An 18,513-nucleotide genomic window follows, 5' to 3' on the forward strand; every position below is an offset into this window, starting at 1 on the left:
CGTGATCTAATGATTATCAAAAGGGTATTACACGGGTATTATATTCTAATACGCTTGACCAGATAGGGTTTAGTGATAAGGCCTATGGCTGGTGGAGGTTTAATGCTTTCAGTTATACTAGTTAAAATCCTAAGCCCCATATATCCAGGAGGCTTATAGCTGTGGAGCTGATAGACTTCCTTACACTGTCATCTGGTCATCTAACTAGTCATCTGACTGACTAGTGCGCTCACACCCATTGCATGCTTAGTGCCCTTGATGGGGGAAGGTTTAGTCAAAGACAGTACAGTTAGAAGATGGGCTAAAACTGCTTCTCCAATAGAAATCCCTGATCACACCTGTAGGCGTTGGCTAGCTAAGCACATTTGCAGAAAAAGTTATTGATCTAAATGTCATCTCGCGCCAAATTGTCCATGTGCAGGCCATCAAATTAAACCACACCTTTGATATAAAGTCGTTTTTGACAAAAATGACAACATCTCAGTTTGTCATTTTCACAAGGTTGGAGTAATTGCATTTTCAACTACTCAAGACATTGGCTCGAATCTATGTCGTGCCTTTAGATTTTGATTAAATTAACAACTAAGGAAGAATTTTTCCCTTCTCTCATTGACTCCTCAAACCCCAAACCGTGGCCTGGTCTGCTTGGTCTGTTTCGCAAGTGTTCCTGGAAGTCTTGCAATGTTCCGCCTCTGGGTTTAGAAACTGTGGTTTAGTGCTAGAGTTGCTCATGGATAGACTGGGTATCAGTCTGGTTGTGCCATTATGCCACTCCTCGTCATGCCAAACATATAGCCTGGGACAAGGCTAGCCCATAACAATAATAATTCTTAACATTCATGACTTGTTAAGGCTAAGGCCTCTACTAATATACGTCACTAGTCAAGGTGCCCATGGCTATACTGTAGCGGTGCCACTTTCCATCCCCTGCACGTCCAGATGGCACACTTGGTAAAAACCCACGTGGCCCAAGGCCTGATGGGATACTCAACACCTCAGAGGGAGTCTGAGTAATTACCCCACCACCACCAACACCACAGCGATGTCTCACCTCTCCTGGCAACGTCAAAAGATAAACCCCAAATCAACCAACTCAGGAGACTACTGGAGAAATGCCTAGGCACCCGTTCCTTTATGCTCTATTTTTAGGAATCTTCCATTCAAAAGCGAGGCAACGGAGAGAACAACTATTGTTTCTGTAGGAAGAGGAGCGGCGTCAGAAACAAAAGACATTAATCAACTCAGCCTCATTCCTCGGGGTGAGAGGAGGACGGTTGTGCATACAGGACGTATTGTTATAAATAAGTGAGGGAAGAAAGAGGGCAGGAGGTGGTTTTAGGAAAAGCAGATTGTCGTCTGCTTTGTCATCTTCTTTGACTCCCCAGCAGGTGTCAGTGGAAATGGTTTTAAATGTTTGGCTTCGATTTGACTGGGTGTAGGCGATGAAACTTGCTGTCACATGAAATATGCTAAAAGTGGATAAATCATTGACTCAAAAGCCAAGTTGACATTTTGTGTGATGCTGGTTGGTGCTGCTCTCACTGTTTCCCCCAAATATGTCAACTGCTTTATACAACCATAACTATAAAGCAGTTCTATGTACAACACAGTATATTATTTTATACCATTGGTAAAAGAGCAAACATAACATTGTATGATGCTAGTTGATGTCTATTTTTGGGGACTTTTGGGGGGGGTTAAAAAGCTGCCGTTCTCGGCGTCACTGTCGCGGTCATTGTCACATGCATTTGTGTGCTCCAGCTTCCAGATGGCAGCTGCCACAAATCCCTTCTCGCACTGTGACGTGTGACAAAAAGATGTACGTGTGGAGTGACATGCCTGTAAACGTTATGGCCTGCAGCACTTTCTTAACTCCTCGGCATAATGTATAACATTCATAATCAAAAAGGATTTGCTATTGCTCAATCCCACCTAAAGAAGAGGGGATTGAGATCTTAAATGGCACCTTATCCGGGGTCCTTGGACCCCATTCGATACAGTAGTCCCAGGGTTTGGTGGGTGTAAGTGAAGTCTAATACATTTCCCTGCTTTTGGTCGTGTTATTAAATATTATGAACGGTATATTCAAAATTGTCCCCATTTGCTGAGTTATATCTCAGAAAAGCTTGAGTAAGCTGTCCATGTGATTGCAAGGTATTTTCTTGAGCAGTTTTTCTGTAAAAACAGAATTTAGCACATGCTAAATGGGACGGTGTTAGACTAGCACTCAGAATATGCAACAGCAGCTAGAAACAAGTTATATAAACGTGTCAAGTATAAACAGCAAGAAAAGTGCTATTACACTGCATTTGTTTTTTAAGAATGTGTTGTCTTCTAGAGGGGGATATAGGTATGGAGGGAGACAGGCATGGAGGGACACAGAGAGGAAGTGTCACGAACGTTGTTGTAATGATGGTCGGACCAAAGTGCAGTGTGGTATGGTTCCATCATCTTTTATTAGAAGTGAAACACACAGAAAACCATAAAGCGCAAAGTGAAACGTGAAGCTAATATAGTGCTCGCAGGCAACTATACATAGACACGATCCCACAAAGCACAATGGGGAAACAATAAAATAACAATAAACAACTGCCTCTGATTGGGAACCATACCAGGCCAACATAGAACTAGACAACCTAGATAGGAACACCCCGACCAAACCAAAATAGAGAGTAAAAAAGGCTCTCTATGGTCAGAGCGTGACAGGAAGGGTAGAGGTGGGATTTGTAACCCAGTTGGCAGCACTACCACTAGATCAGACTCCTGCCCGATCCAAGGTCTACTGTACATCACGTAAATTAATTACCGTCTCTACCCAATTGACGGACTCACCTGCTTTGGACCACGATACTGTCTTGATAGAGGCGATCGAACATGCAGATCTTCAGGACAATGCTTGGCTGGGCCACCCACACAGGCACGCACACAGCCATCCCTCGGACCCCAATGGATATCTGTAAATAGACAAGGTCCCTGTCAATCAAAACTAGTGCTTGGATGATTCCGGGATATGCCAGAAGGACATTAATCTCATTAGCCTTCACACATTATATATTATTATAAACTGGGTGGTTCGAGCCCTGAATGGGCCTGATTGGCTGAAAGTCGTGATATATCAGACATTATACCATGGGTATGACAAAACGTATATTTTTACAGCTCTAATTACGTTGGCTTCCAGTTTACAATAGAAATAAGGCGCCTCGGGGGTTGGTGATATATGGCCAACATACCACGGCAAGGGCTGTGTCTGAGCACTCCGCGTTGCGCATAACAGCCCTTAGCCGTGGTATATTGGCCATATACCACACTCTCTCGGGCCTCATTGCTTAATTATATAGTATATTGTAAATATTGAGTAAATATAATTTTATTGACTACATCGCTCCTATCACACATTCTCATGAGAGGAAAGCTGTTTTTGTCATACATAAGTTAACGCCTGGCTATTGGCTTTGGCTGAATAGACTTTTGCTGTAGTTTTAGTTCACTCAGGTAATGATGATGACATCATGAGTAAAATCTTACTGGTTCACAGGTTGGGTCGGAGAACTTGATGTGGAAGTCCAACTTAGCCTCCCCTGGTACGGTGGGTGTGAATACAATCTCCAACTTGACACTTTCAAACGGGCCCACCTCCCCCTCTCTGACCTAGGCATGGGAGGAAGTCTTGAGGGAACATGTCACAACAAGTCACATCATCAAAGGCAGGATCAGCGGTATTCATTAGTGCATAGCGTAGCAAAACATTCTGCAACGGAAAACATTTTGCAATGAAAACTAGTTTCATATTGGACAAATTCAGGTAGGTCCCTCCCCATTTTGGCCCATTTGCTTCTGTTTGGTTCCCAGTGAATACACTCCAGGTGAAATCTTTTTAGGGCTGATTTTAATATAGTACCCTACATCTCATGATAGCGATACAGATGTAAAACTTCTGTCATATAAAATCTAACTACAGTCAATGCTGGGTGTCATCCTCTGCACCATAACACAGGGATTTCAATAATAAGTTGTGGAAAGAAGAACACTTCAGTGTGGCACCTCACTCCAGGAAAGTTTCAATTCTCTGGGAGCACAATGTGTGTAAATGCGTAAAATGGTGGACACACACACACGAAAGGAAACGGGAGAAGCAATGCACCATTACCCCCAAGCCAGGAGTAATGAGCCCAGAATGAGCCAACAACTAGACAGGTAGAGACCGCAGGACACATGACATTAGTGCACAAACCCACCATGGAGAGAGACAGAGAGAGATGACAGACTATCACTACAGAACTAGTGTGGATGTGTGTGTGTGTGTGTGTGCTGTAATTTTTTATGCATTTGGTCATGTCTGATAATTCACAATTTTACGCATTCACACACAAAGACCAAGGCAGAGATCTATCAATACAGAACTATACAGAGAAGTGGGGATGAAGAAAAGTTGTATCATATTAACAACAAAGGGCCCGATTTACATAGCAGCTCTTATTTTCAGTTACTTACGTTCTTAACCTACAGTTGAAGTTGGAAGTTTACATACACCTTAGCCAAATATATTTAAACTATTTTTCACAATTCCTGACATTTAATCCTAGTATAAATTCCCTGTCTTAGGTCAGTTAGGATCATCACTTTATTTTCTGACATTCTGTTAAATGTCATTCTGTTAAATGTCAGAACAACAGTAGAAAGCTTTTATTTCTTTCATCACATTCCCAGTGGGTCAGAAGTTTACATACACTCAATTAGTATTTGGTAGCATTGTCTTTACATTGTTTAACTTGGGTAGCCTTCCACAAGCTTCCCACAATAAGTTGGGTGAATTTTGGCCCATTCCTCCTGACAGAGCTGGTGTAATTGAGTCAGGTTTGTAGGCCTCTTTGCTCGCACACGCCTTTTCAGTTCTGCCCACAAATATTCTATGGGATTGAGGTCAGGGCTTTGTGATGGCTACTTCAATACCTTGACTTTGTTCTCCGTAAGCCATTTTGCCACTTAGGAAAGTATGCTTGGGGTCATTGCCCATTTGGAAGACCCATTTGCGACCAAGCTTTAACTTCCTGACTGATGTCTTGAGATGTTGCTTCAATGTATCCACATAATTTTCCCTTCTCATGATGCCATCTATTTTGTGAAGTGAACCAGTCCCTCCTGCAGCAAAAGCACCCCTACAACATGATGCTGCCACCCCAGTGCTTCACAGTTGGGATGGTGTTCTTCAGCTTGCACGCCTCCTACTTTTTCCTCCAAACATAACGATGGTCATTATGGCCAAACAGTTCTATTTTTGTTTCATCAGACCAGAGGACATTTCTCCAAAAAGTACGATCTTTGTCCGCATGTGCAGTTGCAAACTGTAGTCTAGCTTTGGAGCAGTGGTTTCTTCCTTACTGAGCGGCCTTTCAGGTTATGTCGATATAGGCCTGAACGCGTCTCCTTCCTGAGCGGTATGATGGCTGCGTGGTCCCGTGGTGTTTATACTTGCATACTATTGTTTGTACAGATGAACGTGGAACCTTCAGGCATTTAGAAATTGCTCCCAAAAATGAACCAGACTTGTGGAGGTCTACAATTATTTTTCTGAGGTCTTGGCTGATTTCTTTTGACTTTCTCATGATGTCAAGCAAAGAGGCACTAAGTTTGAAGGTAGGCCTTGAAATACATCCAGGGGTACACCTCCAATTGACTCAAATGATGTAAATTAGCCTATCAGAAGCTTTTAGAGCCATGACATCATTTTCTGCAATTTTCCAAGCTGTTTAAAGGCACAGTCAACTTAGTTATGTAAACTGTGAGTGGTTGAACAAGGAGTTTTAATGACTCCAACCTAAGTGTATGTAAACTTCCAACTTCAACTGTATGAACTAAAAATTGGACTAAACTTTTGTTCTTCATTCAACATTCCAGTCTCTTCTACAAAGAACTGGTGTTGTACCGTAGTAATTATTTTCCAGTGTTGATATAGCAACACTATAGCAGTTACTCAAAGGTGCTGTACCTCTCCGATGGTGATGTCACTGCTGCTGTCTGAGGGCTCTTCCGTGCTGGCCTTGAGGGCCGGGCCTCCCTCCTGCTGCTCTGAGGCCAGGCTGCGTCTTCCTGAGGCAGCCTCCACACCCCCCAGGGTCTCTGACACAGCAGGTGTCTGGGCCCCTAATACCACACACACACACACACACACACACACACACACACACACACACACACACACACACACACACACACACACACACACACACACACACACACACACACACACACACACACACACACACACACACAAACACGCATCCACACACACCCACTCGCCAATATTTGCCATTGAAACCTTCCTTCCTCCTTTCCTGGAGGTGATCACTGATCTGACAAACATTACTGACGACTGATAACATGAGCTTTGATATAATTATCAAAGCATCTATTAATCAGATTTTAAAAAACATGCTGAGTAGAGATGTGTGCATCATTTACCTGATTGTTTGGAGTCTGAGACTAGCAAGGGTTCCTGACTCTTCCTCTCTGATTTGAGTTCTCCTGAGTCCCGTGATGCAGGGCTCTCCTGGCTGTCAGAGGCTGCTGCTATTGAAGTGCTCCTTTCCTGTGAAAGCTACACACACAAACACTTACAAAACCCCTATACCACTGTCCAGCACTGGTCAGAGCTGTGTCTATTGTATATATTCAAATTACAATGGACGCCGCTAACAAGACAACTGAACACAGGAATCAATTGCTCATGGTAAAAAAGTTTATATTAATGTAATGTTTCTATAAACCTGATATGGAACAGAGACATGTATGTGACTGGGATCAAGGGTCAGGGTCTCACCTCGGTGCTGGCGGAGGAGGCCTCAGACAAGGCATGAGCCTGGGCTTGGAGCTGGGACTGCGCTAGGCTAGGGCAGGGGGAGGAGACCAGGGTAAAGCATGTCCCCAGGGCCCCCTTGTTGGTCAGGGTGATAGCCCGGGAAATGGTCTGGCCCACCACGTGGGTACCAAAGACAATGAGGTCGATGTCCACAGACAGCTAGGAGTCATGAGACACAATGAAAAGGTGCATAAGTACTAAGAAAGCACATGGATGAGGTACACAGTATTTGAGAGGGTACATTTGTAGAGATGAATATCCCAAGATTGTAAATGCAATACTATACATAAGGAATAGAAGAATTGAGGGCCGTGTGCAGCCATTTTAGGAAATATGCAGATGACGGCAGGTAGTAGGATATTAAGATAAATGGGCACTCCTCAGACGAGGTCCTTCTTAGTACTTACATCACATTTCTTAATGGTACATCTGATGGGCACAGAGAAGGGGCCAGCTGCTGACACAAACTGGACCTCTCCCTTCAAATCCTTATTCATCTAGAAGGACATCAATGGTGATAATATGATAGGAAGGTAAATAACTCTTGGAGACAGATGGGTATGCTTGCCTGTCTGTTTGTCTGACTGACTCACCATTGGTTGAAAAATGACCTGCATGTCACAGGCCATCCCAGCTGATATTGGACCAGGAGGCTCAAAGCTGAAACGGAAGATACAACCTAATTCAAACGAATGCATCTCACACACAGTGGGATATACAGTGCATTCGGAAAGTATTCAGACTCCTTGGCTTTTTCCACATTTTGTTTCGTTACAGACTTATTCTAAAATGATTATATTGTTTTTTTCCCCTCATCAATCTACACATAATACCCCATAATGACAAATCAAAAACAGGTTTTTAGACAGTGAAACATCACGTTTACATAAGTATTCAGACCCTTTACTAAGTACAATCTCCCCCGATTGCTCAGTTTGGCCGGGCGGCCAGCTCTAGGAAGAGTCTTGGGGGTTCCAAACTTCTTCCATTTAAGAATGATGGAGGCCACGGTGTTCATGGGGGCCTTCAATGCTGCAGACATTTTATGGTACCCTTCCCCAGAAGGGCGGCAGGTAGCCTAGTGTTTAGAGTGTTGGGCTCGTAACCGAAAGGTTGCTAGATCGAATTCCCGAGCTGACAAGGTAAAAATCTGTCGTTCAGCCCCTGAACAAGGCAGTCATTGTAAATAAGAATTTGATCTTAACTGACTTGCCTACTAGTTAAATAAAAATCTGTGTCTCGACACAATCCTGTCTCGGAGCTCTACGGACAATTTCTTCGACCTCATGACTTGGTTTTTGCCCTGATATGCACTGTCAACAGTGGGACCTTATATAGTGTGTGTGCCTTTCCAAATCATGTCCAATCAATTTAATTTACCAATCAAGTTGTAGAAACACCTTAAGGATGATCAATGGAAACAGGATGCACCCGATCTCAATTTCGAGTCTCATAGCAAAGTTTTTTTTATTTGTAATATATTTCTAAAAACCTGTTTTCACTTTATCTTTATGGGTCATTGTGTGAACATTGACGAGGGAAAAAAATATTTCAGTGAATTTAGAATAAGGCTGTAATGTAACAAAATATGGAAAAAGTCAAGGGGTCTGAATACTTTCCGAATGCACTGTAAAAGAACAGTTTACAAGAAAACATTTTATGATCTGCACCAGCCATTCATACTGCAGACAGACATTTCAAAGCCATTGAGACAACACAGCATGATATTCTCCATACTCAGTGGAATTATATTGCAGATCCATTTACACAACGGTTGTGAAAATTTGGCCAGATCATGTTAAACATTATGGATGCATTTGAGGCAGATTGAAATGGCAACACAGTGTGTGTGTGTGCGTGCGCTAATTGCTATGTTCCACGTGCTAAGTTCTGTGTAAAAAGCAAACAAGTAAAACAAGTTCAAAATGAATAACAGCAACATTCTACAAAAAAAGCATCCAGAACTATTTCAATACTAAAGGATGTTGTGTCTGCCGGGAAAAGAAAAGGAATATAATTGAAAACAGGGGGTCAAAAGTTGACATTAAGCTGTTATTCAGATATATGATCAGCACAACATAACAGGAGCAAAGGTTAGCATTCAATTCTTAAAGCTACTGATGTAAGAAACAGTATTCAGACATTCCTAATCAATTAGGAAACATATGTCTGATATTGTATAGCCTACTAGCGCATACTGATGACCACATTTTAAAAAATGATCGAGGAAAAAGCCAGTATCCCAAATGTACAATTGCAACATGGGTATCTGTTGACACATGCCAGACAGAGCCAAGAGATTGCCCTGGAGCACTCCAAATGTTCCAGCCTCCAAAAGATATAAAAGGCTACCCAATCGATACGGTGGAGCCAAAAGGCCGCAGGAGAATTTCACAAAATTCAATAGATAAACAATGAGTTGGAAAAAACAACCATAAGCACAACAGTAAAGGAGACTGTAGAGCACAAGCTGGGAATCAGTATCAAACTATTGTGTGATTATGGCTTAATGATTCCAATTATTAGACAGTATATTGCTCTCATGTCACTTAGACTTGAGCTGAAACCCATTTTGAGTCTGACACAACCAGGCTCAACCAATTTGACTAGACTAGTTTTGGAGTGACCTCTTTTTCCAATGACAAGGGAGTGTTTTTGATCTGGACAGTCCTCTGGCAGAGAGGCTAGGAGAGGTGGGCTGAAATGCTCCCTGGATCCCATTCCTTACCCCTCTCCAAATAGGACATACTGTAGATCAGGGTTCCCCAATACGTGGTCCTCTGGGGATTTTATTTGGTTTTCTAACAAATATATTTGTATTATTATTATTTATGTTGTTGTTGGACATAAAAGACTGTAACATCACCAGGAAATCAACTCAAAATTATATTAATTTTCGAAATTTGATCTGATTTTGGGCCTGTCAATCACACCTATACATACCCTATATTATGTCTTAATTTACATACTTACATCAAAATCCATTAAAATACTAGTGAGAGAAATCACATGTCATATCATGCTATTTCAAATAGATAGAAATCAGATTGACTTTCAGTAGTTCCAAAGACAGTCGACAGTAGCCTGCTGTGCCCTGGAAATGAATGAAAGAGGCCAAAATGGGCACGCTCACAGAACACAACCAACATCTGTTGTCTCAATAAGAGGAGTCACACTTTAACAAAGTATGTACTATCTACTGTATCTACCTTTACCAGGGTTCCCCAATAGGAGGCCCGCGGGCCAAATTCGGCCGGGAGTGATTTTATTTTTGGGGATATACATTTATTTTTTTGATGTTGGACATAAAATACTGTAAAATCACTAGGAAATCAGCTCAAAGTGATAATTTAGGAAATCTGTTCCCAAGTATTCCCACATGTAAATAGAGAGGCATATGTGATCGTATCCCAATGTAATCAAGGTTTGTCAAATACTATATCTGTTTGGGATTATTGCAGTCAATTTGCAGTGTGCAAATTATTTATAACTGTTCCGTCCCCGACCATCCACTCAAGGAAAATTCGATCCCACGGCTGAATGTAATTGGGGACCCATGACCTACGATATTTGACAGTCTGCTTTCTAAATGCCATATGAAGGCATGGAGGGAGGCAGTCTTTCTAGGTTCAAAATAAATGTTTTCAAAGAAAAAAGAGAACAGTTCACTAGGGATTGAGTGTTGAGTGAGACTATGTTGAAGACATGTGGTGAACAGTACAGCAAATCAGGCCATATTTACAGTTAGACTAAAAATATATGGCAGGAGCCCATAGGTACAGTATGACTGCCTGGCATATACATTATCAAACCCTCCTGGGTGACACCGATCCTATAACAAATCAATTAGCACTAGGTAGTTCATCAACATTGTTAACACCAAAACATGCCTGATGGCTACATATGGTGCTGTGCCAAAACATGAGTCCTGTCACATTAACCAGAAGCGAGGAGCCATATGACAGATTCTGAGTCAGGTGTCCATTTTGGAACACTCTGGCTTAGTCTTAGGCATTAAAAGCACTGAACGATGTAAGTAAGCCAAATTGTTTATTAAAAAAAAATGTTTAAGCTGTAAAAGTGCTGCATTTTAATGTGTATAACGCCTCAGTAACGTTTGGCAGAGCCTGGGCAGACCACCTAGCAGAGTCCCAGCAGTAAGGCTAAGACATGGCAGAGAGAATCAGCCCTGGCACACACACAGCTATGCTGGGGGGGAAGAGAGTTGGGGAGCCATTTTTAGAATTTCAGGGGGCGTCGAAAGAACGATGGACGGGCAGCGTGTAAAAATCAGAGCATGTTCTTGGTTAACGTTTGTCTACCGCTGAGCAAATGTTGATTTCAGATACTTAAGCCCTGAACATAATGGTCATTTAAGGCCTTTTAAATAACATTTTAAAAGAATAATCCTCCAAAACAAAATACTAAAATCCACATTACAGATGACATAACAGTCCCCAATTTATTTTTATCAATCACAACAACCATATTGCTTGCATTATAGTACATTATAGCAATCCATCCCCATTTTCACCAGAAAATCTATTGGGTACAGATCTTTCGGGTACTTAAAACAACATTCCATTAAGGCATTCAAATCTACCTTTTCAAAAGTGATACTACAGCGTACTATATACCCAATGAAGGATCCTCCTCCTCTGGGTCACAGTACTGGTGGATGATAGGCTGTGGCACTGGCACCTCAGAGTAATGGGTGAGCTGAGCTGAACGGCTCACTGAGAAGTAGAGTGTGTGTGTGTGTGTGTGTGTGTGTGTGTGTGTGTGTGTGTGTGTGTGTGTGTGTGTGTGTGTGTGTGTGTGTGTGTGTGTGGAGTCGATGTGTGCAGACAGGTCCTGCCAAGGCTCCAACCAACCCAACCACGAGACACTGACTGAGCTCTGAGCAAGCAGCAGCCTGGGAGGACGAGGTCTTAGTTCACTCACCGAGGCAGAAAGAGCAGAGGCCCACGTAACTGCATAAAGTCAGAGTTATCTCACTATCTCTCTGGAAAGGGATAGAGTGAGTGGTGTGGGACCCATGTGTAACACTCATCCCTCCTTTGTTTTGTGGGTGGGAGGGATGGAGGCTCAGGACAAAGAAACGCATTACCAAAACTGAGCTAGTGTGTAGGCTTTGCGAGGGGGTGGATGCTCGAGGAGAAGTTGTGCGGACCCAACCAAACATCTAGGATCAAATTACCCAACCTTAAATTGTTCTTTTGAAGGATTGTAAAACAATTTGACCCTAGAGCCATACATTAACTGTTCCCTGTTATTCTGAGCATACGAGAAATGAGTAACAGGTTTTGATCGCTTAGCAAGACAGTTGTTTTCCACTTCTGTTCCAATTCAACCTACCATGGAACTGAGGCTATAACGCTCACCTTATAGAAATGAAATCCATCAGATCCATGGTGACACCAAGTAACTTGCAATAATTGGTTGTGTAGCTGACATTAGTCAAGGTGACCTTCTTCTTGTACACCTGTCCCACATCAAAATCCTGCAACAGTATTTGGATTTGTGAAATACGTGCATGTCATTTTGTCTGAAATGACTGCACAGTATGAAATAACTGCATGTTCTGCAATACAATAAATAGTTACACAATGCAGAACAATGTACCTTGAAGAGGATGATTTCTGGCTTGCTGATGAAAGGTGAGCCTTTAAATTCCTTCCCCTGTATAACTCTTTTACCAGCCACTGGAGGTTTCCCCACCGGCAGCAAAGACATATCTCGTCTCTCTGCTCGCGTCTGTAATGATTTAGCATCTTCATTTGGAGTGCTCTGGAAAATCAGGGGGGAAATGAACACCAATTCAGGTCATATTTCAAAGTTGAAAAATATCTATATATTGATATACTACAGCTTGAATTTTAAACAAACAGATATAACATTTTGGCATATTTTTCTTTCAAAGCCATATTGGCACAAGAGGGCATGGCCAATGCAACCAACACCATGCCATGGAACAAATGAAATAAACAATATGTTAACAATTATTTAGAGGCAGCAGCTCTAAATTCACAAGTACACAACAGTAGATAAACTCTACAAACAAAACATTAATAGTGTATGATTGTATTTAGTAGTTGCATAATATGTAGTGTACTGTAGAGACTGTAGTTATTGTATACCAGTGGAGACCATTCTGAATTCTCATAGACAGGCCATTCATGTCCTGCTCAGTTAATCAAGGCATGCAAGGCAGCATCCAGACACAAACAAGACAAGACATCAGCCTTTGAGGGAAAGCGCAAATGTAATATGAATTTAGGAAAATTGCAGTGATTTCAGTCTCACCCTCAAGAGTTAAGGAGCTGAGTAATTTTGGCCTATGGTCCTTTTCTCATTACAACTCAGCTCCCAATCCAAACCCAACCCAATGTGTCGTGATGTTATGAGGACATCATTTGCAGAAGTGCATGTGAAAAGTAAAAACCTTTCCGCATGACTTCTCGCACACAGGACTATCTGGCCTGAATGACTGTCATGTTCCGTTGGAGGCTTCCAAGGCACCAGCAAATGAGAAGTGATGTCTGTCGCCATGGATCTCAAGAGTGGGAGAGAGGCAGTAGAGGCAACCCACTGCTGCTGGCTGGGGAGTATTAGAGCAGTTCTAAAGTCGTCCGTTGTCCTGTTCTATAGAATGTGACCGAGAGGTACCAGTCCCAGTTTAACATTTATTTCTCACTTACTATTTCATAATTCTCAATTGTCAATTGTGTTTCCAGATTTACCACAAGCATGTATAAGGCTTGATTGACTACACTATAAAACAAATGACTTATGTTTACTATACTTATGGATATACATTTATTTTGAGATGGAACACAAAAAGGAAATAGAGTTGAGTATCATGTCTAATCTCAATATGATTGTATTTGTGAGTTGATGATGATGTGTGTCATTAAAATGGTACCTGGTGAACTTGACGTGTCTGGTCCCAGAGGCCAGTGAACTCAGGCTGCGCCAGGCTGTCAGTGAGGCCCTGCTCCTCCTCCAGGTCCCTGCTCTCCTCCTGGTCAGAAAGCTCTGATGAAGAGCTGCTGTCACTAAACACTGTGTCCTGCTGGGAAGGAATGTGAGGGGATGTGTGGATGCTCATGGTCGAAAACAGACACATCAAGCTGTCACAACGTGCCTTCAGAGTGAGATGTGCAAAACTCTCTGCCCACATACATACGCACATGCACACGCATACACACACGAAGAGAGGGTATTAGGTACCCTATTACTGCTGTGAAAAATAGCCAACTATTTATGGAGTTTTCATGTCATGTGTACCAATTTGTTTTATTTGACTCTTGTTTCAGCAGTCTAAATTCTTCATCTGTGATATTTCCACTCACTCGTTTTCTTTCCTCTTCCTTTGTTTTTGCCGGCTGTGGATCAAGGCTCTGAAGGAGCTTCTCTGGAGATCTCTCCTGCCCTGCCAACCTCTCCAACCTCTGGGTGGGAGGGAACAGGAGAGCATGGTGCCTCTTACGTCTCTCTAACAACTCCTCTTCCAGCAGTAACTTGGAGACAATTTCCACCCGTTTGGATTTCTGCTTCTCCTGAAATTCTCTGAAAAATGACAACAACAACAAGCCATTGTGAGCAAAATAGGATCATATTTCTCCTTGGCGTGTTATTGTGAGAAGAAAACACCCACTCGTTGAGTGGGAGAGAGAAGTAGATTGATCAGAAGAACACACTCTTTCTTTCGGTGGAATTCCTGGAGCTTTTTCTGTTGGTACATGTACTTGGTGCTGTTGATACCCTGTGTCTGTAGGGACTCTCTCAGCTGTCTCTCCTCCTCCTCTTGTCTCCAAGCCTGGGCTCTGGCCCTCGTCTGTTGGGCTCGCAGGCTCTCCTGGAAACAACACAAATGTAGAGCGAACAAGGTCAAGGAGGGATGACACTTTCCCTTCGTTCCTGAGGACAAAACACAAACTAGGCTTTCAGTAAGAATAATACTGACGCTTCTTTAAGCAGGGAATATACTGTGTGATTTGAGAACAATGATGCAATGATTGTAGTAATCAATTAGAAATTAAATTCTGCAGTGAGGGCTTCATCACACTGTGTTCACTCCACTAATACAGTAGCAATTGGTCAAGATTATTAAACTACTAAATCGTACAAAGAGGTCCAAAATGTATTCCCAGCTTAATACAGTAAATCAGAACAAATGTCCGTCCATTAGAAGGCAGAAGTAATTGTGTCACCTTGTGTTCATGACAATGTGACGATGCCCATTGCTATTTTCCATTATACTGGACCCTCAGAAACACGAGCTAGGAGCTGAGGACCAGCGCTATTATCTTAACTCTACTCAATGCTTAAACAATAGCCTCGGGCCGTTTCATGTTCAACCTGAAAAAAAGTGTCCACTGCTTACTTGGGTGCATGCAATGTTGGCCTTCAATGACAGGACTGCCTGCATCCTTTTCTGCCTCAGCCCTCGACTCTGCTGCTCGTTCTCTGCCTCTTCCCGATGCATCCTGGACACAAAAGGGACGTAGCGATCACTCAAGAGTGAAGGAGGGTGCATACATTCATTTGATATGATGTTAATTATAAACTTCTACGGGATATCTGGTTATCAACTCTCTTACGAGTTCATAGCTAAGTTCAATACATTCTATATGCTCATTTTATAGGTTACCTGTTGATAGGTTGAACACAGCTGTTACCTGTTGATAGGTTGAACACAGCCGTTACCTGTTGATAGTCTCTTTTAGATACAGCGCTGCTTTCTGGCGGCTAGCCTGCGCCAGCTCTGTGGTCCTCTGATAGTCAGTCTCCTCTTCCTTCTGTGTGGCCGCCTGCCTCCTGTTAACAGACAGACAACATCACGTTCAAACGGAAGGAATCTTTACGAATGACAAATGAATTATCTCAGTAACATTAGACTAGGCTACTGTGTAGCATTTTTTTGTATGTCTATACAGTTAGATTAACCTGGGTCATGACAATATTATGGAAATTTTTTATCATAACTACCATGCATGGCACTCTGTATGTAGTCTTTTGTGACAGACATAACGATTAAAATGTAAACGTGATATCTTGTATTGGTATTTATTATGGATCCCATTAGCAGCTACTCTTACTGGTGTCCAGCAAAAATTAAGGCAGTAATACACATTATAATAAAGAAAATGTATGCATTAAAATACATTTTACAACATTTTCACAATACATTAACTGTGTGCCCTCTGGCCACTACTCTAGTACAACACACAATCCAGGTGTACGAGTGTGTATGTTATGTATGTTTGTATGTGTGTGTTTGTACAACGTTTCTGGGTGTCGAGATGACTTTGTATGTGACATTAGTATTGTCTAGTTTGTGTGCAATAAAGTTATGTTGCTCACAAAAAAACAAACAAAAATCAAAAGGAGTGAGCTGCTTTACGCTTTGAGGCACTGTGTCTGGAGCTGCAGGCTCTGGGTGGAGGTGTACTCCTTCTGCAGCCTGGCCTCCCCTCTCTGGGCCTGCAGTGCCTGGTAGGCCTGCTCCTCCTCCTGCACCTCCACACGGAGGAGGGAGAAACGACCCATTTCCACCTCCACCTGACACATTTCCAGTCTGCAGAGAAAGGGGGAGTGGGAATGGAGAGGAAGGGGAGGGGAGAAAGGGGAGAGAGAAAGGGTGAATGGGGAGGGAGGGAGAGGAGAGCAGAGCAGAGAGCGAGAAAGAGGGGGGGGCAGGGAAGGTCAAGGATGAGAGTGGTGCTAAAGCTAGTAGTCAATGTGCAGCACTATGAAATTCCAGCTGGGAACTGAAGAACTCAAGTCTGCAAGGAAAATGGTTTGTTCTAATGGGAGCTTGTGGCAATTGAATCAAATTGCTCTTGAAAAAGCATATTGGATGCAACAATAAACATCTGTTTGAAGAAAGAAATATAATTGCAAGTAGCAGAAGTATTGTAGCTATTTGCCCAACTGGAATAGCACTCAAAGGGTGAATATCTCTTTAGGATAGATAAACTTGGCAGTCACTTTGAAGCCATGTAATGGGGCCTAAATCATGCTGCTGCAGTAGTGCAGACTCACTCATGTTCCCTCAGAGTGGTGGCCACATGTGACTCCAGCTCCTCCTCTTGCTGTAATTCCTGACACAGGCGCTTGTGCTGGGCTCGGAGGCGAAACACGGCCGCACTGCATGAAAACAAATGGGCGCTAAGAGACATTGTATCTGTTACCTAAGTGTTGTATAGAAGAAGATCATTATCATCTAATTGTTTTATTTGGATCAAGTCAAAAACAATCCCATTAACATGGGGATAAAGAGGTCATCTGCTGGGGCCATAAATATCAAGCGTCTCAGAGTAGAAGTGCTGACTTAGGACCAGTTTTGCATTTTAGATCACAATTAATAAGATTACATGGACAGGGGGAGGGGATCTGATCCTAGATCATCACTCCTACTCTTAGTCACTTGATACAGTACATACGCCCCCTGACCTGGCTATATCTGGGTTTGCTTTGTTTGTGCCTACCTGTTGTCATCCTCTTTCTGTTGCTCTATCTCCTCTTCCACTCGAGCTCTCTGCCTCTCCAGCTCAGAAATATGCAGACGGCAAACTTTGAGCTCCTCTCTGGAAACCAAGAAGTAAAGGCAAAACACTGCACTAAATCTACAACAAACTACAATGTGAAAAGCTCTCATTATGACAGTCACAAGAACATTCAGAGACTGTTAGCAAGCTCATTGGGTGCTTAATGGCTTTCTGTAACACAAAACAACAAATGTAGACACATTATCGGAAATGCTTCCTCTTTGGCTGAAATTATTTTTCTTTTAATAGTCAAATCAATGAATAACAGAAACGGTCCCTTGGTTTAGGGCAGGACTAAAAAGGGGGCATTGGAATGTCTTTGGGCAGAACAAATCTTTGATTTGTGTTAAGGTGGCATACAAAGGTCTGATCCTTGCCAAACACAGGCCATGTCCCAAATTAAACTCTATTTCCTTTATAGTGCACTACAAAAGTATTTTGGATGCAAACACAGACCTGGCTTTCAGCACGTTGTGCTCCTTCTGTCGGTGGAAGCAGTCCAGCTGGTCCAGGTTTCTTCTCAGCTTGAACATCCGTGCTGTCTCAGCATAACTCTTCTTTCCACTATGTCCGCCATCCTCCCCAAGGTCGTCATCATTATCCGCACTTTACAGATTAAAGAGACATTGGCTAAGGTTTGGTGAATGGTCAAGAATGGATCATTATTAATAACATGGAGTAATCTAACAATATAAAGCACACCACTATTAATGTAAAATAATTTCTTGATAATCCTTCATCTCATTCCCAGACACTTGCGCAATAGTCTTGGAATGAGTTTAGATAATCCTAGATAAAATATTATTATAAGTAAAAAGTTTATCATAAGCCAAAAGCGGTATGTTGTATAATAAAGTGGAATATTTAAAGCCGAATTAAAACAGATTTTTCAATTATCAAATCATCTGTCCTCAAAGCAGCAGAGACACCCACCAGTTAGTAGCATCTAACTCTAAAGACAACTCTGCTGCATCCGTTGGTTGTGCTGGGTCCTCTCTGAAGGTCTCCGCTCTTGTGCCGTCATCTGAATTTGTGGGAATACAACTTTATAATGGCTACCTAGCTAGGCCACCGTATGTTTGCATTTGCATGCATTTG

General features: G+C 42.4%; 1 protein-coding gene across 4 annotated transcripts in view; it reads right to left on the minus strand.

Moving 5' to 3' along the window:
* Positions 1–18,513, minus strand: part of cfap74 (cilia and flagella associated protein 74) — a 45,987-nt gene that overhangs the window by 26,796 nt on the left and 678 nt on the right. For 2 of the 4 annotated variants that reach the window (XM_052482154.1, XM_052482153.1), the window contains exons 3-21: positions 18,349–18,439; positions 17,872–18,021; positions 17,356–17,454; positions 16,910–17,035; positions 16,269–16,442; positions 15,572–15,682; positions 15,249–15,351; positions 14,563–14,720; positions 14,215–14,431; positions 13,785–13,934; positions 12,485–12,649; positions 12,244–12,362; positions 7,453–7,519; positions 7,267–7,356; positions 6,821–7,018; positions 6,463–6,598; positions 5,990–6,144; positions 3,529–3,651; positions 2,833–2,954 (exon numbers count right to left, since the gene is read on the minus strand). In XM_052482154.1, coding sequence (XP_052338114.1) covers positions 2,833–2,954; positions 3,529–3,651; positions 5,990–6,144; positions 6,463–6,598; positions 6,821–7,018; positions 7,267–7,356; positions 7,453–7,519; positions 12,244–12,362; positions 12,485–12,649; positions 13,785–13,934; positions 14,215–14,431; positions 14,563–14,720; positions 15,249–15,351; positions 15,572–15,682; positions 16,269–16,442; positions 16,910–17,035; positions 17,356–17,454; positions 17,872–18,021; positions 18,349–18,439 — 2,554 coding nt within the window. The remainder of the gene's footprint in view (positions 1–2,832; positions 2,955–3,528; positions 3,652–5,989; positions 6,145–6,462; positions 6,599–6,820; positions 7,019–7,266; positions 7,357–7,452; positions 7,520–12,243; positions 12,363–12,484; positions 12,650–13,784; positions 13,935–14,214; positions 14,432–14,562; positions 14,721–15,248; positions 15,352–15,571; positions 15,683–16,268; positions 16,443–16,909; positions 17,036–17,355; positions 17,455–17,871; positions 18,022–18,348; positions 18,440–18,513) is intronic. The other 2 variants (XM_052482156.1, XM_052482155.1) reach the window with 2 other exon arrangements.

Source organism: Oncorhynchus keta, chromosome 27 (genome assembly GCF_023373465.1).
Source record: "Oncorhynchus keta strain PuntledgeMale-10-30-2019 chromosome 27, Oket_V2, whole genome shotgun sequence".
Classification (NCBI taxonomy): Eukaryota; Metazoa; Chordata; class Actinopteri; order Salmoniformes; family Salmonidae; genus Oncorhynchus; species Oncorhynchus keta.